The following is a 24,778-nucleotide window of genomic DNA, read 5'->3' as shown; positions in this document are numbered from 1 at the left end:
GGTACGTTTGTCACAACTGAAGAACCCACATCTGTATGGGCTTTTTTTTTTTTTAATTTATTTATTTATTTGACAGAGACACAGCGAGAGAGGGAACATAGCAGGGGGGATGGGAGAGGGAGAATCAGGCTTCCCGCCGAGCAGGGAGCCCGATGCGGGACTCGATCCCAGGACCCCGGGACCATGACCTGAGCCGAAGGCAGTCGCTCAACCAACTGAGCCACCCAGGCGCCCAGAGCCTGAGACTCTTGATCTTGAGGTTGTGAGTTCAAACTCCATGTTGGATGTACAGATTACTTAAAAATAAATAAAAATGAATAAATAAAAGCACAGAGATTGGAGTCTGAAGGATCTGGTTTTGGATGGAAGAATCTTTATCTTTTGCGAGTATCTGTTTCCTCCTCTGGTACTAACAGGACCTACTGCTCAGGGTTGTTAAAAGATTGACATTTAGGGGCGCCTGGGTGGCTCAGTCGTTAAGCATCTGCCTTCGGCTCAGGTCATGATCCCAGGGTTCTGGGATCGAGCCCCACATTGGGCTCCCTGCTCGGCGGGAAGCCTGCTTCTCCCTCTCCCACTCCCCCTGCTTGTGTTCCCTCTCGCGCTGTGTCTCTGTCAAATAAATAAATAAAATCTTAAAAAAAAAAAAAAAAGATTGACATTTAAAGTCTGCACTCAGCCAACTTCTCAATCAGAGCAGCATGATGTAGTAGCTAAGAACAGAGTTTCTGAGGCCAGGCTGCCTGGGTGTGAATTCCAGCTCTGCCGCTTATTTAACCCCATGACTTACCTTCTTCATGCCTCAGTTTTCCTACCACTCAAATGGGTATAACACTGGTACTTAACACCAAATTGCATAAAGACCTAAAAGCTAAGGGTTGAACCATAAAGCTAATGGACGATAATGACAGAGAAAATTTTTGTGACTTAGGGGTGAGGAAAGACTTTAAAACTTCAGATGGACTAATCATAAGGCAACAATTGTTTAATCTGACTAAGGATTTTCAGTTCAACAAAAGACAACAGGAACAAAGTAAATCAATGGGTGAAGATACTTGCAAAGTGTAATATTGACCTCGTGTTGGTATCTAAAATGTGCAAGGAAATCCTGCACATAAACAAGAAGAATACTCAGGGCTATGAATGCATTTGCAGAGGAGGAAACAAACAGGAAGTTAAGATGAAAGGTGTACAGACTCATTAGTCATCTAAGAAACACAAATACAAATAACAACCTCTTTATGTTTATTAGATAGATTAGAAGTCTTTAAAGTGAAATAACTCATGTATTGGCAGGGATGCAGAGACAATACTCTAGTGCACAGCTGGTGTGAATGGACACTGTCCAGTTATTTTGGGAAAGTAATTTGGCACTCCTTGGCTGAATTAAGTATGTGCACACCCTAGGACCCAGAAGTTCCACTCCTGAGGTCTATCCTAGGGCAGTGATCATGCAGATCACAAAGAGGCAAGTATGAAGTGTCTGTCACTCATTTCTTTGTTGTGCTGGGAATTAGAGGAAAACTGAGCACCCACCAATGAGGGTAGGGGTGGATGTTAGGACATGGTGGAGAGCACCATGGAGGACTACACAGCATTTACAAGCAACAGGCTAGATGCACACGTGATCGGAATCTTAAAGGTATAGTGCTACCAACTTCAATGGTGAAAGTTAAAAAGATTGACAGTATTAAGTGTGGACAAAGATGTGGGGCACTGGAACGCTTATACGCTGCTGGTGGCAATGCAAAGTGGGACAACCACTTTAGAAAACATTGGGCAATTTCTTTTTTTTTTTTTTAAGATTTTATTTATTTATCTGAGAGAGAATGGGAGACAGAGAGCATGAGAGGGGAAGGGTCAGAGGGAGAAGCAGACCCCCCGCTGAGCAGGGAGCCCCATGCGGGACTCGATCCCGGGACTCCAGGATCATGACCTGAGCCGAAGGCAGTTGCTTAACCAACTGAGCCACCCAGGCGCCCGGGCAATTTCTTATAGAGTTAAACATACACATCATATGATCCTGCAGTGCCACTCCTAGGTGCCTGGCTAAGAGAAATGAAAACATATGCCCACACAATGATGTGTTACATGAATGTTTATAGCAACATTATTTGGAATAACCCGGAAACTGGAAGCAACCCAGATATCCAACAACTGGTGAATGGATGAAGGCTGTTGTATATCCATGCTGTGGGATACTGCACAGCAATAAAAAGGAATGAACTATTGACAGAAAAATGCAAAAACATGGGTGATTCTGAAATGCATTATGTTAGTGAGAGAAGCCAAACATTTATATGATCTAAAAGGCAAGATGGGGCGCCTGGGTGGCTCAGTTGGTTAAGCGACTGCCTCCGGCTCAGGTCATGATCCTGGAGTCCCTGGATCGAGTCCTGCATCGGGCTCCCTGCTCAGCAAGGAGCCTGCTTCTCCCTCTGACCCTCCCCCCTCTCATGTGCTCTCTCTCTCTCATTCTCTCTGTCTCAAATAAAAAAAAATAATAAAATAAATAAAAGGCAAGATGATAGCGGCAGAATGTAGATCAGTGGCAGCCTGGGGCAGAGGAGGGAGGGAGAGCTTTTGCAGAAGGGGTGCAGGGCAGCTTAAGGATGGGGAAGAAGGTGAGAGGTACTGTTCTATGTTTTGATTATAGTGGAGGTTGCCCAATAGTCTCCAGTTTCCAAAATTCATCAAATCGAACACGTAAAATGAATGGATTTTAATTTATGTAAATAATACCTTCTTTAAAAATGAAAAAAAAAAAAAGCTTAGTTCTGAGCTTAAAAAAGAAAAGCTGTATACCACAATGCTGCTGACATAAATTCAAACTACACAGAACTCTACACAGTGCTTTGCACATAAAACAATATACAATTTGTAAGAACATATTCTAATAAAAAAATATACAACACTGTGAATGTACTGCTATTAAACTGTGCGCCTTAAATGGTGAACTTTATGTGAATTTAAGTTTATCTTTTTAATTTTTAAAAACGTAAAAATTTTATTTATTTGACTCATAGTTTTTAAAAGGCTATGCAATAAAAAATACAATAGCAGAAGGTACTCATTAATAAAGGTAACAAAGGATACATAGTAACAAAGACAATAGCAAAGATACATAGTAATAAAAGCAACAGCAAAAGATATACAGTAATAATAGCAGATATATAAAAGATATATAATAGCAGATATATAAAAGATAATAGCAAAGATATGCAATGGTGAGGACAATAGCAGAAAGGGAAGGAGACAAAAGGAATAAGGTAATAAGGAAAACAAAAGAGGGACATGTACACATCACTCACAATAATGTGCCACCAGCGAATTCCTCTCTGCACACCTGAGGCTTTAGAACACTCTAATCACAAACTAATGATGTACTATATGTTGGCTGACTGAACATAATAAGAAAAGAAAAAAGAAAAAAAAAGATCTAAATATATTAAGACATTTAAAAAAAAAATAGCACCTACGTGGTGAGAGGGGTCTTGGGAGGATTAATTGCATTAATATGTGAAAAGCCCTTCAGAACACCTGCCACCTGAGTGAGTGCTTACTGAGCAGTGCTCTCATTAGTACGGATCATTGTTCTTATTGACAAAATTGTTATGATGATTTGTCGCCAAGGCCCCAGAGCCAGAGCAGACAGCCTTGGGCGATTTGGGAGAATGGGAGGCGGCCGCCCAAATCCTTCTTGTGGAACAAAAAATAATGACATACCTGAGTTGGAGGTTCTGCCTGGCCAACAACACCTTAATTCAGAAAGGCTAGCCAGGTGGCCAGGCTTCTCAGGCATCCCTCCGCCCGCCCTCCCGCCCTCCCTCTCCTGGGATTTTGCCGCCACCTGCCCTCCTCTTCCTGTTTTCATGCAGGGGAATTTTAATAACAATGGGATCCTTGCGGGAGGGATTTGGAAAGCTGGTGGTTGTGAGGGAGGGGCTAGAAAAGTCTCGGAAAAGACTGAAGAGACTGAAAGCCTTCGGAAGGGGAGTGTGTCAGAGGGATAACCACGCTTCCCAGCGTTGGCCTGGCACATCAAGCCCTTGCTTTTTATTCTCCCAAGGCCCCGGGTGGGGAGATGTCAGCTCCCAGACTAGACTTAGGCTAAGAGTTCTCCCTCTAGTCTGAAGGGTCCAGGCCAAGCTCAGCCACTTCCCCTACTGAGAGGCCTTTTAGGAGGGACTAGGCTGGACTTCCCAAATGAATGGACTGGACTTCCCAAATGAATGGACTAGACCACTGGACTTCCCAGCCTAGTAGGGGTATTGGTCTCTGCACGCAGTCCCAATGTGTGGAGGTGGGGTTCCCCAACACCATCAAGCAACTGTCCCACAGTTTAGGTTAACTACACTACCAGGAGGTAGTGTCAGATCACATAGGTTAAGGGCTCAGTCCTGCAAGACTGCCCCCTACCTCTGCCTTCAGATGCCAGTCTTAAGTCCTAGTTCTTTACCCGTGCTTCTGGCCAAGTGCTGTATAGATCGGAGGGTTTCACGACGTCCTCCTTAGGTTGGAATAATTTGCCAGAGGGGCTCACAGAACTCAGAGAAACATTTTACTTACTTGATTACCAGCTTACTGTAAAAGGATAAAACTCAGAACAGCCAGGTAGAAGAGATGCATAGGGCAAGATTTGTGGGAAGGGGTACGGAGCTTGCTTGCCCTGTCTGGGTGCACCATTCGCTCCGCATGCGTTCACCAACCTGGAAACCCTCTGAGCCCCCGTCCTTTTGGGTATTTATGGAGGCTTCACTGCAAAGGTACAATTGATTAACTCATTGTCCATTGGTGATTGATTTCATCTGCAGCCCCAGTCCCCGTCCACTCTTAGGTGCATTCATACGACAAAAGACACCTTTTTTGTTTGTTTGTTTGTTTCATTAGGAAATTCCAAGAGTTTTAGGAGCTCTGTGCCAGGAATGGGGACTAAGACCAAAAACATACTTCTTATCCTAAATCACAGTATCACAGGGGCAATGGGCATATAAGCCCCAGTTTCCATTCTAACGGGTTCAATGACAAGACAAAAGAAGCAGACAGGCTGTGGGAGGGTAGAGGGGGCGGAGGCCCGAGTGAGGATTTTTGGAGGAGAGAGAATGGAGGATAATGTCGTAGCCACCCCACAGAAACAGGATGGACTCCTCCATCTGAAAGTTGGCCCACATGTCTGGCCTTGACATGCCACACACACACTACAGGGTCCCTCCTGCCTCTGGGGTGGCCACATTTGGCACTATGAACAGGAGTGTGGATGACTCTCTCTCTCTCTTCTCATTCTCTGTCCCATTCATTCACTCATGCATTCACTCAACAAACATTTCAAAATGCCCTGTGTGCCTGACCCTCTGCTGGGTGACACTGGGACCACAGAGTTGCATCAGAACCAGTGGCCCCCACCACTCTCAGAGCCTTGCCCTGTTTCTCTTCCATCCTTCCCAGTCAAACTTATCCACGGAGATCTACTCACCACTTGCTCCCCACAGCCTCTGTCTGTTTGGGTCTCCAGAGACTTCCCTCTTGAGCAATCCCATGGTCTCCTCATCATGCTGTCCTGCTCACTGGCCCTGCTGTCTGCTGGTGAACGTGCATTTGAGACTGTGCTGCTTGGCCCTGCGTCTGCTGTTGTAGACTTGACCGACCCAAGTCAGAAGCTTCCATAGTTGGCCTTCAGGAACAGAGGTGTGGGGCTGGGGGCTTCCATCAAGTGGCCCTGGGTGGCATGTCTGCACCCAGACCTATCTGTGTGCCTCTTCCCAGCCCAAGAGTTCTGGGCAGGGGTGGAGTGGGGCGGGGGGCTGAAAGTTCCAACCCTCTAATCATGCTGTCGGTTCTCCTGGCAACCAGATTGCATTTTCCTCACCTCAGCAGCATAAATTCTGGTAGGGTTGAAAGCAGATTTCGGTTCAGGTCATGATATCAGGGTCTTGAGATCGAGCCGGGGCAGGCTCTGGGCTCAGCGCGGAGTCTGCTTGTCTCTCTCCCTCCCCTAGCCGTGCAAGACACCAATGGCTGCAGAGGGCCAGACCTCTGGAGGCAGATTTCCGGGCCAGGAGCCAGGGAGCAATGAGTGGTGGCTGCAGTCTTGGGATGGGATGTCTCAGAAGAAGGAAGAGACACTGGGTCCTAGGGAGAATCAGTGTTCCAAGGGTCCAGACCGGAGGACCGGCTGGGAGCTAGGGCCACAAGACGGAGCGAGCAGGGTCTGAGAACAAGTTGGTGGGACAGTTGGGGAGCTGGGTTTGGGTCATCCAGGAGGCTGTTGGATGCACAGACCTGGAGCCAGGGAGAGACTAAGAGCCATGCTATCACAGGTGACAGGTGAAACTGCCCCGTGTAGGCAGTCAGTGTGGAGAACAAGGCTTAGGACAGGCCCTGGGAACTCCCTTGTTTGTCAAGGCACCAGGGGAGGAAAAAAGACCTATTCATTACTGAGAGGCAGAAAGTGGGAGGGAAACCAGAAATGCATGAAGGAGGAAGGGGCAGGCCAGGTGGAAGGCTGCCTGAAGACTGAGTAAAGTGAGGACCAGGAGACCATGGGATTGCTCAAGAGGGAAGTCTCTGGAGACCCAAACAGACAGAGGCTGTGGGGAGCAAGTGGTGAGTAGATCTCCGTGGATAAGTTTGACTGGGAAGGATGGAAGAGAAACAGGGCAAGGCTCTGAGAGTGGTGGGGGCCACTGGTTCTGATGCAACTCTGTGGTCCCAGTGTCACCCAGCAGAGGGTCAGGCACACAGGGTATTTTGAAATGTTTGTTGGGTGAATGCATGAGTGAATGAATGGGACAGAGAATGAGAAGAGAGAGAGAGAGAGACAGAAGACAAAGAACAGCACCAAGCCGTAGCTGATAGTTCTTCACAGCTGAGAAAAAGATTCTGTCATCTAAGTCAGCTTTGAAAACTCCTTCTTGAGAAAGAAACAATTTTGAGAGTGTCTTCACTTAATGTACCTGATATCCTCACCCATCTTTTGTTGCCTTGTTTGATGATCCCAAGAGGAAGTAGTGTGTGGACAGGGAGCTGCGTCCCAGCCCCATCTTTCAGATGAACAAACAGGTCAAGCCAAAGCCTGATGGCCCCCAGTGAGTCATGGTGTGAGCTGAGGTTTCAGCTCAGTCTGCAGGATTCCAAAAGCTATCCTACTTCGAAACCTGTGAGAACATTCCTACGTTCCTCTGTTTACCCCTGTACTCATTCAGTTAGCCATTCATTTGTTCATCCATATCTTTGGACAATGATTAATGATACAGGCTCTGGAGACAGCCTGCTTGGGTTCAAACTCTGGCTCTGGCACTGGCCAGCTACATGAGTATGGGTGAGTGGCTTCATCTAGTCCTGCCTCAGTTTCCACATCTGTGATGGTCTCCATGCTGTGGGCCCTCGCCCCAGGTGTTGGCATAGCTGAGTTCTCTCGAAACAGGCTGCATGTTGAGCTTACAATGATGCCCAACAGTAAAGCGTGGAGCTCGGGACTTGAGAGCTCTGGGGGGCTCCCCAGGGGAGGCGGCAAAGGTGCTCAGAGCTCTCCCTGAGTGCGGGAGGTGTGAGCATGAGGTTGTGAGCCAGTCCGTGCCCTCTCGAAGCCCCCAGCTACAAAAGAAGGGATTGGCTTTTTCCAGAAGCCACAAGTTGCAAGACTGTATGTCAAAAGAGAACCTCTAGGTAGCCACTCCCCACTCCCTACAGCCCCAGCACCACCAATCTGCTTTTTGTCCCTGTGCATGTGCCTGTTCTGGACGTTTCACATACATGGGATCATACAAAATGTGGCCTTTGTGACTGATTCTTTCACCTAGCATAATGTTTTCAGAGTTCATCCACATTGTGGCCAGTGTCAGTGCCTCACTCCTTTTTCCGGCTGCATAATACTCCGTGGTATGGATAGACCATATTTTATTTACCATTCATCGTGGGATGGACATCAGCCTCATGAGTACAGAGTCTCTTTTGAAGCTGAAGAAAATGTCCTGGAATTAGATTGTGGTGATGGTTGCACAGTGGGTTGAGTGGGGTGGAATTCGCTGAATTGTGGACTTGAACATGGTTCAAGTGCTTAGTTTTATGTTATGTGAATTTTGCTTTAAAAAAGTAGAGGCAAGGGTGCCTGGGTGGCTCAGTCGGTTAAGCGACTGCCTTCGGCTCAGGTCATGATCCTGGAGTCCCTGGATCGAGTCCCACATCGGGCTCCCTGCTCGGCAGGGGGTCTGCTTCTCCCTCTGACCCTCCCCCCCCTCATGTGCTCTCTCTCATTCTCTCTCTCTCAAATAAATAAATAAAATCTTAAAAAAAAAAAAAGTAGAGGCAAGGATGCCTGGGTGTCTCAGTCGGTTAAGCGTCTCCCTTCGGCTCGGGTCATGATCCCAGGGTCCTGGGATCGAGCCCCATGTCGGGCTCCCTGCTCAGCGAGAGTCTGCTTCTCCCTCTCCCTCTGCCATTCCCCACCCCACTTGTGGTCTCTCTATCTCTCTGTCAAATAAATGAATAAATACATCTTAAAAAAAAAAAAGTAGAGGCAGAAAGAGAAGACAAGAGAGAGTGGGAGAGAGAAAGAAATCTGTTGGGGAACCATAGGTGTTTTGGGTTTTTTGCCGATATTTTATTTTATTTTAAAGACTTCTTATTGTAAGTAATCTCTACACCCAACATGAGGTTTGAACTTGCAACCGCAAGATCAAGAGTTGGCACGCTCTACTGACTGAGCCAGTCAGGCGTCCTGGCCAGTATTTTAAAACCAGGAAATGTCCTACCATAAATGTGAATTTCCAGCTTCTTTTGAAAAGCCATGGGAACTGACAGTGCTGGTGTGTGTTCCAGAGGGCAGCTCCCTACTGGAGCTGAGAGTGAATTATATGGCATGTAAATTGCATCTCCATAAAAGCAGAGCCCCCAGAAATCCAGAAATAGAGAGGGCTTGAGTTAGGTGGTGTCTCAAAACAAATCAAAAGCTAAAGACAGCACAGATTGTCTTGTCCCTGGTTCTCTCTCCGTCCCCTGTCCCTTTCTTTCTCAGTGGAAGCCCTCATGCAGAAAAAACCCCAGACTTTCAAGGAATTAGATAAATCGACCACATGCTAATAGGAAGAGTGGGCTTCTTTGCAGGAAACAGGGTGGACTGTGCATTGAGAAAATTCAATTAGAATCAACTCTGGGGAACCCAGTTTAGAAACCTCTTCAGAGTCTCTTCCTGATCACCTATTTCGAAATCTCTTCCTTCTCTGTCTGGGCTCTCTCTGCTCTTGCTTTCCCTGCTTCTCCCTTCCACTGTCTGAGCTCTTAGCCACCTACCCTCCTGCCTATTTCCTGCACAGGGTGCGGAGGGGTCCAGGTGTGGGCATCCCACTCTTCCTCAGCCTTCCTCACCTCGCCGGGAATCGGGATTAGAACCCAGCTCTCAGATCACCTTGAGTCATGGGTCTCTGGCGCTGGCTTAGAAAGGAGGGGAGAAGGAGTGGGGTCGGGTCTTTGCCCCACAACCGTCCTGGGCCCCTCCCCTGCCACCCTACCCCCATTTAGTTGTAAATTTCAATTAGGTGCCATCAGCTGAGAAGAGTTTCTACAGGATTAGAGGGTGCTCCACCCCATGTCTTCCTGGTCCCCTTCCTTCAACCCGGAAATTGCATGGGCTGGGACAAAGAGAGTTAAAAGCTGTGTCAGCTGCCGGTCTGGGGCAGACAGACGGAAGGAGGGGGACAGGTGGGGCAGCATGACAGGTGACTGAGAAGCCAGGTGGACAGTGGGAAAGTTGACTGGCAGGGTGGCAGGTGGATGACAGGACAGGCAGGTAGTGGACAGACAGATAACAGAGACAGACAGGCTGAAACTGTGACAGCCACATGGAGGACCCAGCAGGCAGAGGGACAAGGTGAGGAGGGGGCAGGTGGTCACCAATAGGGTGACACCCAAGACAGAGGGGGAATGGGCAGGCATCCTGTCCTCTTGGGAGCTGCTGGTGGGAGGGGTGGGCTAAGCAAGGGTGGGTTGACAGGGAAAGGGCCGTCTCTGAGATCCCCCCACATTTCCCAGGACCTGGAGGTGGGCCACCCTGGGTTCCAGCATCTTGTTGCTCCTCTCTGCTACTGGTGAGTTCCCCAGGAGGACGGGAGCCCCAACTCCCCTTCCAGGTCTGGTCCCCAGCCTGGCACGGAGGAGGGCAAGGTGCTGCCTCTGTGCCTCCGATCACCTCCACCTCTTGGGGCCCTGCCACCTCTGTCCCCCTGTATCTTTTGAGCTATCTCTCCTCTGTGTCTTCCTGTCACTACGCCTCTGTCCTTTCTCTGTCTCTGTCTGCCTCTTATCTTTAAGTATCTCTCTGTCTCTTTCTCTTTCTCTTCCTCTCTGTGTCTCTGGGCACTGCTGGGTCTTCTTGTATTTGTCACTGGGTCTGTGTCTCCCTGTCCCTCACTCTCTCTCAGGGGCTCTGTCTTTCTCTTGCCTCTCTGTGTCTTCATCTCTGCATCTCTCTTCCTATCTCTGACTCCCAGTCTCTAGATCTCTGACCCTACCTCTCTGGCCCACACCCCTGTCCTCAGGGCTCAGTCAACCGGCCACAGAGAAGATTATCAAAGGCAAGGAGTGTGCCCGTCACTCGCAGCCTTGGCAGGTGGGGCTGTTTGAGGGCACCCACCTGCGCTGTGGGGGGGTCCTCATTGACCGCAGGTGGGTCCTCACAGCGGCTCACTGCAGTGGCAGGTAAGCCCCTGTCTGGGTGGTCCCTTCTAGGGGTAGGCAAAGGAAAGGTGGTGGGAAAGGTAGGGGCTCAGGAGAGGGGGGTGCCATGGAGTAAGGAGATGGTCCTGCCACAAGAAGGTCTGAGGCTAGACAAAGAGTAAGACTTCCTCAACAATGGGCCTGGGGCGAGGGGGGGCAGGAAGGGTCCTGAAACCTGCCCACCTACCTGCTCCCATTCCCTTGTGTCACCCTTCCTTCCCAGATGACCTCTGTCACCATCCCAGCCTTTCTCTGACCCAGTCTGGGCCACCTCTCTGGGCCTCAGCGGTCCCATCTGTAAAATGAGGGGATTGGGCTTTTTCGGTCTGAAACTTCGAGGTTTTTTTTCAAAAGGGAAGTTTCAGACGTGAAGAGACGGATTGATTCAGGGACAGAACAGAGAGAGTCCACTCATTACTCACTCGTTCCTTCAGCTGAGGGTGCTGACAGCCTCTGGGTGGTAAGAACAGAGCAGTGAGTATGACAGTTGGATGTCTCTGCCTCAGCTAAGAGGATCGGGAAGGGACAGAGATGCAGGGGCTCGGGGAGGAGAAGTAGGCAAACAAGGAAATGGAAAGATGGTGAGAGAGGTGAGAGACAGAGCAAGCCTGTGAGGAAGTGAGGACAGACACTGAGGTGCAGAACAGCAGAGAGGCTGGAGGGCTGGGGATCCAGGGACCCACCCCACCCTCGCTGAGCCACCTTGACCCCCAGCAGGTACTGGGTGCGCCTGGGGGAGCACAGCCTCACCAGGCTGGACTGGACAGAGCAGATCAGGCGCAGCGGCTTCTCCATGACCCACCCTGGCTACCAGGGAGCCCTGCATAACCATGACAACGACCTCCGGCTCCTGCGACTGGGCACCCCCGTCCCTTTGACTCGAGGCATCCAGCCCCTGCCCCTGCCCACCACCTGTGCACTGGCCGGCACCAAGTGCCAGATCTCAGGCTGGGGCATCACCAATCAACTATGGAGTAAGGGGGCATCAGGGTCAGGGCTCAGGATGGGCAAAGTCTGGGGTGTAAAGCAAGAGATCAGGAGTCATGCCATTCAACAGAAGGCTGGATCAAGGGTCAAACATGAGGACTGTGGTGTGGGGTCAGAGATCATGGTGGACCAGGGGTCTTGGGAGTCAAAGTGGTTAAGGGGTTGGGTATAGAGTCAGAAGTCATGGGTCAGGATGTGGTTGGAGGCCAGAGTGATGGCAGGGGTCATCAGACTGGAGCAAAAGGCATATATAAATAGGATCTTGGGGTAATGGGTCATGGACTCGAGTGTTAGAGGTCACTGTAGAATTGAGGACATGGGATCCAGATGTTGCACAAGCTGGCCATAATCTGAGGGTGGAAACTGGGATTCGATCAGGGATCACTGGTCTAGGATTAGAAGCCCTAGAGGTTAGGGGTCATGAGGTCCCGGCTCAAATAAACAGGGATCATAAGTCCCTTTGGAGTTGGCACCAATGGTTTATCACTGAGTTTAGAAGTTTAAGAGAAGACAAGGAGTGTGGGGTCTGGAGACAGAGAGGGAAAGGAGGTCAAGTTGGGATCTAAGTATAATAAGATTGAAGGTCAAAGGTCACAGCATCTGGAATTTAAGGAGAAAAGTGGGTCTGGATTCATTGCTTCTGAGGTTGGAGGGACAAAGGGTGTCTTGAGTTATGGCACTCAGAGTCATAGGTTAAAGGTCGGGGGACTGGGTCAATGAACTGGGGCAAGGGTCACTATGAAATGAAGTAATAAATCTGAAATTTAAACGTTTGCAGATTGTAGTGGGGGGTCATAGGAAAAGGGCAGGGTATAGACTTCTATTTGGCTTCCTTGAGTAGAGGGAGGTGGCCCCCAAGTGGGGAGCTTTGGGAAACCCTGTGGCTTCTATCTTCCACCCACAGACCCATTCCCGGACCTGCTGCAATGCCTCAACGTCTCCATCGTTTCCAGTGCCACCTGCCGGGCTGTGTTCCCCGGCAGAATCACGGACAACATGGTGTGTGCCAGGGGCATGGAAGGGGCGGATGCCTGCCAGGTGCGTGAATGCCGGCAACACATGGTCACCCAGGGTAGGAAGTTAGGGACAGAGCAGGGAGGATGGGGGAGAGAGAGAGGTCAGAAGGAAGGGGAGGCGCAGGACAAGGCAGGGAGAGCCAGGTGATGGAGGACAGAGAGAAGGAGGGGTGGGTGGAGAGAACAGAGGGAGGGAGGGAGGGAACAGAGAAGGAAAGATGGGAGGGGCACAGGAGAGGGAGAGGAAGAGAAGATGGGGGAGGGCAAAGAGGTGGCGGGGATTTGGAACTGAGGTGTGTAACCGCTTGTCTCTCCCCATACCATCCTCCAACTGATGCTGGCTCAGGCAAGAGCGAGAGAATCTAGGATGGAGGCAGGAGAGGAGGCTGGTGGCCTCTCCTGTCCTCGAATTCGGCTACCTTGCTCCCTCGGCTCCTCCAGGTTGGAGGCCGCCCCACCCTCCTTGCTAAGGCTCCAGCCTTTGTGCCTGAGAGAACCTTTATAGATCCTGCCTTCCTTTGCTGGGACTGGTCACTGATGGGGTGCTCTTTCCCTCATTGGTCAGTGCCCCAGCCAGTCGTCCTCTATAGAATTCTTATAGGTCCCCACCTCCTTTGCTGGGATTGGTCATTGAAGATACTCTCTTCACTCATTGGTCAGAGCTCCAGCCATTGTCCTTGAGAAGCCCCCTCCCCCACCTTTTATGGAATCCTGCCTTCCCTGGATTGGCGCCCTAGGAACAGCATGTTCTTCCCTGTTGATCAGTCACTGCTGGGGAGGGAGCGTGGGGAACGTGGCAGTGCTCTTCTCTGATCACCAGACTTGGATCCTGTCTTCAGGGCCTGGGAATGGGTTTGGGGGTCGGGGCAAGGACAATGGGAACAGGATTTCTCCCTTATTCATTCGGTGCTGCTTCTCCTTCTGTATTCCAGGGCGACTCTGGGGGGCCCCTGGTGTGCGGAGGAGTCCTTCAGGGTCTGGTGTCCTGGGGGACCGTGGAGCCTTGCGGGCAGGAAGGCATCCCAGGGGTCTACACCAATATTTGCAAATATGTGGACTGGATCCGGATGGTCATGAGGAACAACTAACCTGCTCCCTCCACCTCCACCCCTCAGCCTGGGGGCCACACTGACTGACCCTCGGAGCACCAACCGTCCTCCGTCGTCCGTTATCAGCCCTGGCTCCAACTCCCCTTGGGCTGGGGATCTTCTTCCGAGTACTCCAACTCCAGCCAGCCCTTCTAAGTCCCAGGTTTGGAGGAGGAAGGAATGTGTGACTTCCTGGAATAAATATAACGAGCTCTGTCTGTCTATTTGATATCCCCGTGCTGGTTGACACAGGAGGGAGGCTCATCAGTCCCCCTACCCACAGATGTAGGAATAGAGACCACAGAGGGCAAGAGTTTTCCCTTAGGGGTCACTCAGGAACGGAGGAGAAAAGGTTACTTATAACAATAAAAATAAGGGCCTTTTTTTTTTCTCTCTCTCTCTCTATCCAGCACTTTAGGAACAGTGCCCATGAAGGACCTGAGGAGGGGGGAATTATTGGCCCCAAAATACCAAATGAAAATTGCAAAATCAAAACTCACGACCATTTAATTAAATGTCTATAAAATGTAACATTCTTCCACCTAGCCAATTCCAACTTGGCTTTGCTGGAGCTGTTGAGCACACATTATATTTAATGTGGGATGTGGGTTCGTTTTAATATGTCTGTGATGATGGAAGGCGGGGTGTAGCCTTGGAAAGCAAGAGGACCCAGCCTAGGTCTTAAAATAATCCTGCCCACTCCTTGGGTTCTGTCTTCACCCCCATCCAGGAGGTGCAAAGGGAGCTTCTCCCCAGGGAATGGAAGGGGAATTTGGGGTGGGAGAGTGAGGGGTGATGGTGACAGCATGGGAATACTTGCTGGATGCCTTCAGTGCTCAGCTCTCCTGGAGTCTTCATCCCAACCACCCCAAGGCAGGGCTGTCCCCCCATGTCGCAGATGAAGAAACTGAGCCTCACCAGGGTGGAGTTCCTTGGCTCACGTCACTGTGGTAGGAAGAGGCAGAGCCGGGGTTTGAGGTCAGGACTGGCTGCCTTAGGAACCCATACCCAGTCGTCTTGCCCCACTTCTGGTTAGGGGAGAGAGGAGGGCAAGACAGAGAGCAGGAGATCTCACTGATAACAAGCAGGCCCTGAAATAGAGGGATCGGCAGACAGCAAATTGAGGTGGCTCAGATTTGGAAGTCATTGGACCTAAGTCTCACAGCGAGTAAGTGCCACAGCTGGATTTGGGGGGGTCCAGGGTTCCCGGAGGCAGGAGGGGGGAGCGGAGGGAAGGGAAGGGGGCAGAAGCGAAGCCCCAGAGGAGCGCTAGGGTTTGGGGCCTTGCAGAGGGCTGACTCCCTTTCCTGGGCCTTGATTCCCACAGGCCCCAACCTGCCTCCCCCACCCTCCTGTCCTTCTCCTTCAGCTGGCAGCAGCCCCACCTCTGTGAGGCCCCAGTTTCCCCCCCTTCCTTGGAATGGAGAAGGAAGGGCCCAGAGGAAGCCGGGGGCCCACCTGGGCTTGGGCTGTGGGGAGGGAGGAGCAGGGACAGAGGAGAGACACAGCCTGGGAGAATGAGGTGGAGGGAGAGAGAGAGAGAGAGGAGGTGGAGGGAGGCAGAGACCGAGAGACATAAAGAAAGATAAAGAATTAAAGGAGTCCTGCAGAGAGAGACTGTCAGAGACAGACAAAAAGACAGAAAGGCACAGGCAGAGAGGCAAAGAGAAATATGGCCACGGAGTTACAGAAAGGAAGCAACCAGCAGAGATGAAGAGAGACAGACCAGGAAGGATGTGGGGTGGGGGCGGTGGGGGGGGAGGCGAGAAACAGAGAAGAGGGGCTTGGAGAGGTGACAGAGGCAGGCCGGTCGGCACACACCCTCCACCCCCAGGGCAGTAAGGCAGGGCTGGGAGGCCCAGTCATCAGGGCCACCCCGCACCTGCCTTTCACCTGATGCACTGACCCAATCTGCCTCCGACCCAAACTGCCGCGGCTGCCTCCGCCACCAACCCGGCACCCAGAGCCCCAGTCCCAGAGCCCCAGTCCCAGAGCCCGTGAGTCGGGGAGGGCAGGGAAGACCCTCTTGCAGTTTCTTGTGCTCCTGGAGCCCGTCAGGCCTCCTCTGCCTCCACACCCTTTCTCCCTCTGCTCTGTCCTTCTCGGCCTGGGCGGGTGCTCTCTGCCTTTCCGTCTCTCCAACTGGCTGCCTTGCCCCCGACTTCAGTGACCCCTGATCCCCGCTTTGATAGCTGAATCCAGCCTCCACCCCACCCCCTGCAGGCCAGGGCAGCTGAGGGCACTGGCCCTTCCCCTGACCGGCCCCGCCCAGTTCCATCTGTCTGTCCTTCCAAGGGGCAGGAATTCAGAAGGACAGGGCCCGAACACCGTCCCAGGCTGAGCCCCCTACCGCACGCTGGACAACCCTCAAAGGGCCCATATCACCCTGGGGTGGAGGCGGCATGGGGCTGGTGGGGCCTGGCCAGGTCTCAGGAGGGCAAGAAGGAAAACATTCTCCCAGATGCATCTCACAGGTACTATGGCTGACTTAAAACAGTGCCAGCCAATCCCTTGCCCCAGCCAAAGCCCCTCGCAGCATCTGCCACATCCTCCTTGGCTCTGGCTATGAGAAGCTTTTAGCTGAGATCAGGCCCCTCCAAGGCCACCTTGATACCAAAGACTTGTTTTAAAGGTTTGGAGGCTGGGATGCTGTGAGAACTTGGGTATTCCTCCAACCCTGTTGTTTCTCCCTGGAGGCAGCCAGAGCAGGCCGGGGAGGGAGGAGAGGGCATGAACCAGGCCCTCTGTAGTCTCCCCATAAAGTGATTGGGCCCCTTGTCCCTTCTTGTTCCCAGAAGAACCTGGGCCTGCCCTTCCCCTCTCCAGGCCAGGATGATTCTTCGATTAATCATGCTTGCTCTGCTGACAGGTACAGTGGGGGATGGGGGAGGGCAGGGGCCTCCCTCTCCAATCTCTAGGCTCCCTCAACCCTCTATGTCTGGATATTGACTGAGCCAATGCTGAAAATATAGAATAACCCGTAAGGCATCTAAATGGACACAGGAGCCCTAATAAGGTCCCGATGCCCCTTGCTGCATAATCCCTTTAGAGGCTAGAATGGGGAGAGGTCAAGGAGGGTCCAGCGGAGGGGCCGGGGCAGCTGCAGTGGGGTGGAAGACACTGACCAAGCAGTACGGAAGGATTTCAATCATTTAATACCTGGCTGGCCTGTCCGGACAGTGCCCCCCAGCCTGACCCCAGCCTGGGACCCAGAGCACCCACCCCTTGTCTGCTCCCCCCACCCCCACTTCTGGGAGTCGTCTCACGCCTGAGCCCCGTCTTCTGCTCTCACTCCCCTCCAGGGCATGTAGGGGGAGAGACCAGGATCATCAAGGGGTATGAGTGCTCTCCTCATTCCCAGCCCTGGCAGGTGGCTCTGTTCCGGAAGACACGGCTGCTCTGTGGGGCAACGCTCATCGCTCCCAAATGGCTCCTGACAGCGGCACATTGCCGCCAGCCGTGGGTGCGGGGGCGGGGCGGGCCGGCAGGGGGCTGAGATGGGGAGACGGATGGGGGGGGGATGGGGAGCACAGGATGGGGTCCAAGATGGGCGCGGGGGTGGGCAGTGTGGGTGATGGACACCGAGACGGGACGGAAAGACGGAAGCCACTGGACCTGGGATGGTGCTGGAATGGGGATGTGGCTGGGGAGGAGGCTTCGGTGGGAAGTGGGGATGAGGCCGGAAGGGGGGCTGTGTTCCTTTGCTCTCCCGGTGCTCTCATCCCTCCCCCTTCCCCCATGTCTCTCCCCACCTCCCCTCTCCTGTCTCTCCCCGACCTTCCATCTCTGACCGCCAACTCCCCCACCTCAGCCAGTACGTGGTTCATCTGGGGGAACACAACCTCCGGCAGCGGGATGGCTGTGAGCAGACCCGAACGGCCACTGAGTCCTTCCCCCACCCAGACTTCAACAACAGCCACCCCAACAAAGACCACCGCAATGACATCATGCTGGTGAAGATGACAACAGCAGCCTTCATCACCAGGGCCGTGCGACCGCTCACCCTGTCATCTAGCTGTGTCACTCCTGGCACCCACTGCCTCATTTCCGGCTGGGGCACCACGTCCAGCTCCCAGTGTAGGGGCTCCAGAGGGGGACGTGGAGGGGGGCGGGTGGCCCCGGTTGTGGAAGGACGGAGGGAACCAGAGGAACCTTCCGAGGGGAGAGTCCCAGAGCACGAGAGTACGAGAGGGGGATCCCTGGGGGTGTCAGTGGTGGGATAAGTCAAAAAGAAGAGGGGAAACGTAAGAGCTGGGGGTGTGCGTGGGGACAAAAGTCTGGACCCTGGGCTCAGAGAGATAGATGTGCAGTGCCAGATCCACGACCTGCTCGTTGTAGGACCTCAGGCACGTGGCCTCCCCTCTCTGAACCCTGGTTTTCTTCTCTATGAAATGAGGATAGTCACACCCACCTACTAGGGCTGGATTAGAGATAGTGTATATAGAATGGCTGGCATAATACATCTACTCGGTACCATTACCGGAGCTATTGCTATGAGCACAGAGATGAGTTGGCTGCAAGCAAGAAGGACAGGGACTGGCTGTGGTGTGGGTTCAAAGGAGGCACTGGGCGGGGAAGGGGACCGGGGGCTCTCGTTTCCCACACCCCTCACGCCGTTTCCACAGTGCGCCTGCCCTATACCTTGCGATGCGCCAACATCACCATCATTAAGCACGAGGAGTGTGAGGAGGCCTATCCCGGCAACATCACGGACACCATGGTGTGTGCCAGTGTTCGGGAAGAGGGCAAGGATTCCTGCCAGGTCAGGGGGCAGGGCCTGGGTCTCCAGCCACCCATCCCATTCCCACCTCCTGGGATGAGATCCACAATCTCATTCCCAACCCCGACCCCGTCTCCCCTTGCCACCCCAACTCCATGTCCACCCCTAGCTCCCATTCCAAACCTCCAAGGGTTTGGGGCTCCATCCCCATTCCCACCCCTATTCCCAGCCCCAACCATCCCCCAATCAACTCTAACCCCATCTTGATTGCCACCCATAGCTCCAACCTCATCCCCAATCGTCCCGACAGCCCCATCCTCGATCTCCACCCCACTCCTAACACCATCGCTACAACATCCCAACACCACCTCCTCCCTAACACAGCGCCCAACCCTGCCCCTCTCCCATGGCCACTCCTCCTTTCTGACCGGTTGTCTCTCTCTCCATACCCAGGGTGACTCTGGGGGCCCTCTGGTCTGTGATGGATCTCTTCAAGGCATTATCTCCTGGGGCCAGGATCCATGTGCTGCCACCAGAAAGCCTGGTGTCTATACAAAGGTCTGCAAATATGTAGACTGGGTCCAGAAGACTATGGAGAATAACTAGCCAGGACCAGCCCAACACCCCTGATTTCTATTTGCCGATGTTGCTCTTGTTCATTCTGTTAATAGTCAAGCCAGAGCAAGGACGCCTTTATGTATTTTCTTTTCATGCCTCCTGGACTATGAGAGATGCTATAGCTTAATAATCAACTTGGGGTTTGGAATCAGTGAGGCCTGGGTTCAAATCTTGCCTTGTACTAATTTGTGATTCTGGGACAGATAATAGTTGTTTGGTTCAGTGTTGTATCCCCAAGCCCCAAAGACACTTTCTGGCACTCACCAAGGTTTCAATAAATACTTACTGAACAATGAATCTTTGGAGTGCTTACTATATGCCAGACCCTGATCCAAGGGCTTTTAAATATATCAACTAACTTAATCTTCACAAAGATTAAGTGTCATTATTATGCCCATTTTGCAGATGAGGAAACTGGGTACAGAGAAACAAGTCACTTGCTCATAGTCACACAGCCAGTAAGGAGAAGAGCAAGGAATCTAAAGCAAGGTCTTTTCTTTTCATTCCTTTTTCTTTCTTTCTTTCTTCTTTCTTTCTTTTCTTTCTTTCTTTCTCTTTCTTTCTTTCTTTCTCCTTTCTTTCTTCTTTCTTTCTTTCTCCTTTCTTTCTTCTTTCTTTCTCCTTTCTTTCTTTCTTTCTTTTCTTTCTTTCTTTCTTTCTTTCTTTCTTTCTTTCTTTCTTTCTTTCTTTCTTTCTTTCTTTCTTTCTTTCTTTCTTTCTTTCTTTCTTTCTTTCTTTCTTTCTTTCTTTCTTTCTTTCTCTTTTTAAAGCAAGGTGATTTCTTAACTACCAGGCGAAACTGCCTTGATTGAGGCTCAGTTTTCTTATCTGTAAAATCGTGCACTTGTAAGAATGATAGCCCAGTAGGTACGTCAGCCTGCACATAATTAAGACCTGAGAGAAGGAGCTATCACTGTTTTTCTTTCCAACCTCCAGGCGAGGTATTTCCTCCAGACTAGTGCGGTCAGCACGATAGCCACTAACCACGTGGGGCCTTTTAAGTTAAAATGACCTCACATACCACATACTCTAGCCACATGTAGCTGCTGTATTGAATAGCATATATAGGGCATTTCCACTGTTGTAGAGAGTTCAGCTGGATAGGGCAGAGCCAACCTCTGCAGTTAACTCAATTCCCACTGGAAAGGATGCCCCACAACTAGTCCAGAACTCAGGATCTTTTTTGACATTCTGCTCGCCTTTCAGGGGAGGTTGTTGGCATGTGGAGTAAGAGCCCAGAGCTGAAACTGGAGCCTCCTGGTTGTTAGGTGGACTTACTGTGTGACCTTCTGTGAGTCACTGCCTTCTCTGAGCCTCGATTCCTCACCTGAAAGGAGGGGATTAGTCCAGGTCATACTGACGCTCCTCTGTGGCCTTGGCCTCCTGTGATTCATGGGCCCGTGTGTCATCTGAAGGCAAACTGATGGTAGGGAGGATGTGATGTGACCACACTTGGGTGTGATGCGGAGCCGCCCCCAGCAGGAGGAAGAGGGGCGCTAGTCACTGGGATACACAGTGAGCCCACTGCTCAAGCTGTGGGAGTGGGCTCAGCACAGAGCTTCGCGCTGGCTCTGGGGCTCTGCCTCGTTCCCTCTCTGCCCCCTTTCTGTCTCTGTGATTTCTTCTTTTCCTTGTCTCTGTGTCTTCTACCCTTTCCTTCCATCTGTCTTATCTCTCTGCCTCCCTCTCTCCTGGCCAGCAGTTCTGGTTTTTCTCAGTCACTGGGTATGCATTTCCCTGTTTGGTTTTCCTCTCTCTTGGTTGTAATCACCTCTTTCCAACATTATCTCTGAGACCCGGAGGCTACCTGGGAACATGGCATCCTCTCCCCGCTGAGAAGACTTTTTGGAATAGGACACCTGGGGAATCCCCATGGAGTCCAACTCCAAAAAGGGTGTTTGGGGCTCTAGAAGAAGCCTGTATTCCCTGGGCCCCTCCCAGAGCAGGAATCTGGGGCCCAGGCTGGGTGCCAGTCCCACCCAAGGTATAATTAGGGAGAGGGAAAGGGAGGGAGTGAATCTCTGGGGCGAGGGTGGGGAAATTTCCGGGCTCTTCGAGGTTAAAAAGGAAGGCCAGGCCAAGGGTCCCAGGGCAGAGGATTCCGGCGGCCCACTTGGCAGGGCAGAGGCACTCCTGGGTCTCCTCCCTCCTTTCCAGCAGCGACTCCTAGGTGAGATGGGATGCACCTCACCCTAGGAGGGGCGGGTCCGAGAGCATGGGTGGGGACCTTTGGGTCGCGGACAGCCCTGTTTGAGCCTCGGTTTCCCTATCTATGGCACACGCCTCTGAGCCTCGGACCGCGGCCCCACCTGTGAAGGAGGGCGAACCCCAAACGCTGCTTGGCGGGCAGTCCGGGGAAGCTCGGGCTGGGACCTCACTCCCCCTTCTGGCGTAGGGAGGTCAGGAGGACGCCAGGAGGGGCGTCATTAGGCTAATTGTGCTCATGTCAGGTATTCCGGCCCGAATCGCCCGTCTGTCCGTCCGCCCCTGAGATCTGTGCCGAAGGTTAAGCGGGTCCCCGCGGGTTGGGTGGGCCCAGGCCGGGCGGCCGGGCGCGGTGGGCTGGGTGTGCGGGTGTCTCTGACGGAGTATCAGTTTTAATTCGCTCTCCCCCTGCCCCCCCCAGCCTCGGTCCTGGCCATGGGACCCCCACACCTCCACCTGTGCCCCGCCTCCCGCACCCGGGCCCTGGCGAGGCTGCTTCTGCCGCTGTTGGTGACGGAACTGTGGGGTGAGGCGGGGGACAGGGCTTGGCGGGAGGCCCCAGGGAGAGTGCGCTCCTCACCAGCCCCCGCGCACCACTCCTCGTCTGGGGACCCCAGCACCCACCCGCCGATCCGGGGGAGGCCCGCCCCTAAGTCAGCCCCGCCCCTCGCCGGGCTCCGCTCCCGGGGGCCCCCCTCCCCGCCCCCCAGTTTGGATCCCTACTCCTTTCCCCTCCTGGCTTCCTTTCCCGGCCCCTTACGACCGCGGCCCCTCTCTCAGTCGCATTCTGTCCCCGCCCCTTCTTAGTGCGCCCGTTTCTCCCCGGGCTGGCCTTCCCGCTTCGGCCTCGCCCTTCCCTCCGCCCGCTGCGCTATTCCCGCCCCTGCTCCCCAAGCTCCGCGGCCATCTGTCCTCGCCCCCTGCTGGCCCTGCTCCGAGCGCCGCGCTCTGTCCCCGTCCCTCCAGACCCGCCCAGTTCGCTCTCCTCACTCCAGTCCGCTCTATTCCTGCCTCCTTCCCCCTTCCCGCCGTTCTTCTCCTCCCACTTCCAGTCGGTTCCTGCAGGACCCCCAATTTCCAACTCCCCAGCTTCCCTGGGTCTGGCTGCGCCCCCCCCCCCCCCGCCCGCTCCGGCCCTAAACCCAGCCCTAGTCCCGCCTGCTCTGATCTCCACTCCTTTTCTTTCTCCAGCCGCGGAGGCGGCGCTGCTCTCCAGAAACGACACTGGCTTGGACCCTGTGGCCTCGGGCGCTCCATGCGCACGCGGTTCGCAGCCCTGGCAGGTCTCCCTCTTCAATGGCCTCTCGTTCCACTGCGCGGGCGTCCTGGTGGACAAGAGTTGGGTGCTCACAGCCGCGCACTGCGGGAACAGCAAGTAGGGGGAGCCTCTCGGGGCATCCAGGGAGGGGCTGTGGAGGCAGGCCCGGGGGAGGGGGCGGGAAGGGCCGGGGCACTTGAATCCATGTGGGAGTCAGTTCTGGAGGGCTTCCTGTGGGGGGCGCGGGCGGGGGGTGCTGTGGCCGCCAGGGGGCGGTGTGGTCCTTTTAAGCGTTTCTGGGCCCGTCCACGAGCCCCGTCTTGCTGATACTCCTTGGGTTCCACTGAAGTGTAGAGCTAGTTTGGAGGTTCCAGCAGGGGAGCGCAGCTACTCGTATACCCTTGACCGAAGAACGGTCCTCCTCTATCGGGGAAGGTCGTCCTCTTCGACGGAGCGCGCAGCTTCGGGAGGGACGCACATGGAGCGGTGAGGGAGGAAGGGGACACCCGCCTAGCCAGCCAGATCAGCCGAATCAACCCTGGCGATCAATGGGGTGGTGTAGATAGTTGTATGCAACAGAAGTCAGGGTCTGGTGTGGTTAGGAATTTAGAACTAAGGAAATTGTTCACCTCCTGAGTCCCCACTGAGGGAGGAAGGAAGAGGTGGGCTTACCCAGGTGGACCCCTGCCCTCAACTCTTGCAGAACTCAGAGATTCAAACACCTAATCATTCTTCCCCGTGTCCCAAGAACTCAGATCCCCAGCTCCCTTCTCCCCCACCACCTCCTCCCTCAGACCCAGGAGTCCTCACCCTCAAACCCCTCCTCCCTCAGACCCAGGAGTCCAGGCTCCTACCCTGCTACCAGTACCCTCCTTCCCAGGGACTCAGAGTCTGGTCTCAGTCCCTAAGGAGGCTTTGCCCCCATATATCTCTTCCCTTCCTAGTCCTCTGTGGGCTCGCATTGGGGACGACCACCTGCTCCTCCTCCAGGGTGAGCAGCTCCGCCGGACCACTCGCCACATTATCCACCCCAAGTACCGCCAGGGCTCAGGCCCCATCCTGCCGAGGCGGACAGACGAGCATGACCTCATGCTGCTGAAGCTGGCCAGGCCCGCTGTGCTGGGGCCTCGCATCCAGACCCTGCGCCTGCCCTACCACTGTGCTCAGCCCGGAGATCAGTGCCAGGTTGCTGGCTGGGGCACCACAGCTACCCGAAGAGGCAAGAGCTGGGACCCCTGAGGCCTGTACCCTGGGGAATACCTTGAGGGCCAGGACTTTGGGTCTGAGGGAGGAGGGAGCTGGGGGTGTGGACTCCTGGGTCCTGGAGGATTAGGGGCTGGCCATGGGTTTACCTACTGTTTTCTCCCATCAGTGAAGTACAACAGGGGCCTGAGTTGCTCCAGGGTCACTGTCCTGAGCCCTAAAGACTGCGAGGTCTTCTACCCTGGTGTCGTCACCAGCAACATGATGTGTGCGGGACTGGAGCAGGGTCAGGACCCCTGCCAGGTAGGGACTGGTCAGGGTGGGTCTCTGACTCATGGGGAGCTAGGATAGGGAAGTTATGAGAAATCAGAAGGCCCTGTCCCTGTCCCCAACCCCAGCCCAGTGTCATCCCTGTGTCCCACACTATCCCGTCCCTACCCCATCTTCATCCCCGTGTGTGACTCTCCACCTGTTCGTGCCTGGCCTGCCCACTTCCCACCCCATCCTCAACTGCATTCCCATCTTCAGGCCAGTCCTAAACCCCGAGCCCATCCCTACTCTCCATCCGTCTTCATCCCCTCACCTTCCACAAGCTCCAATGCCAAGGCCATCACGTTTCCCTTCTCATCCCCCCGTCCAGTGTCCACAACCCCCAGGCCAGTCCCACCCCAACCCAAGCTCATACTTAATTCCAACCCCACCCCAAGCTCATCTTTACCCAAACGTAACTCCAGCCCTGCCCAAACCTCTTCGCCATCACTATCCCAGACACCCAAGTGGGTCCGTGTATTTATTTGATCTCTCCTCCTCCCACCCCCAGAGTGACTCTGGTGGCCCTCTGGTCTGTGATGAGACCCTGCAGGGCATCCTTTCATGGGGCGTTTACCCCTGCGGCTCTGCTCAGCATCCAGCTGTCTACACCCAGATCTGCAAATACAGCTCCTGGATAGAGAAAACCCTACGCTCCAACTGA

General features: G+C 53.4%; 3 protein-coding genes across 3 annotated transcripts; all 3 read left to right on the top strand.

Annotated features, from left to right (window-relative positions):
• Positions 1–9,768: 9,768 nt before the first annotated feature.
• KLK12 (kallikrein related peptidase 12) lies at positions 9,769–14,006 on the top strand. Its single transcript, XM_064581828.1, has 6 exons — positions 9,769–9,865; positions 10,027–10,082; positions 10,533–10,692; positions 11,425–11,684; positions 12,602–12,735; positions 13,646–14,006. Exons 1-6 carry the CDS (start codon positions 9,837–9,839, stop codon positions 13,799–13,801), a joined length of 795 nt encoding a protein of 264 aa, XP_064437898.1. The 5' UTR covers positions 9,769–9,836; the 3' UTR covers positions 13,802–14,006.
• Positions 14,007–16,858: 2,852 nt separating this feature from the next.
• Positions 16,859–19,893, top strand: KLK11 (kallikrein related peptidase 11). The gene is made up of 5 exons (XM_064580602.1): positions 16,859–16,932; positions 17,015–17,264; positions 17,542–17,878; positions 18,427–18,563; positions 18,975–19,893. The coding sequence occupies exons 1-5, from the start codon at positions 16,859–16,861 to the stop codon at positions 19,125–19,127; spliced, it is 951 nt and encodes a 316-aa protein (XP_064436672.1). The 3' UTR covers positions 19,128–19,893.
• Positions 19,894–21,241: 1,348 nt separating this feature from the next.
• KLK10 (kallikrein related peptidase 10) lies at positions 21,242–24,778 on the top strand. Its single transcript, XM_045892063.3, has 6 exons — positions 21,242–21,309; positions 21,766–21,870; positions 22,536–22,719; positions 23,547–23,821; positions 23,975–24,108; positions 24,626–24,778. The coding sequence occupies exons 2-6, from the start codon at positions 21,780–21,782 to the stop codon at positions 24,776–24,778; spliced, it is 837 nt and encodes a 278-aa protein (XP_045748019.1). The 5' UTR covers positions 21,242–21,309; positions 21,766–21,779.

This window comes from Mirounga angustirostris, unplaced genomic scaffold, assembly GCF_029215605.1.
Source record: "Mirounga angustirostris isolate CCGP_5_RB_7025 unplaced genomic scaffold, mMirAng1.0.hap1 SCAF_16, whole genome shotgun sequence".
Taxonomy (NCBI): Eukaryota; Metazoa; Chordata; class Mammalia; order Carnivora; family Phocidae; genus Mirounga; species Mirounga angustirostris.
This window is presented reverse-complemented; position numbering and strand designations above follow the sequence as displayed.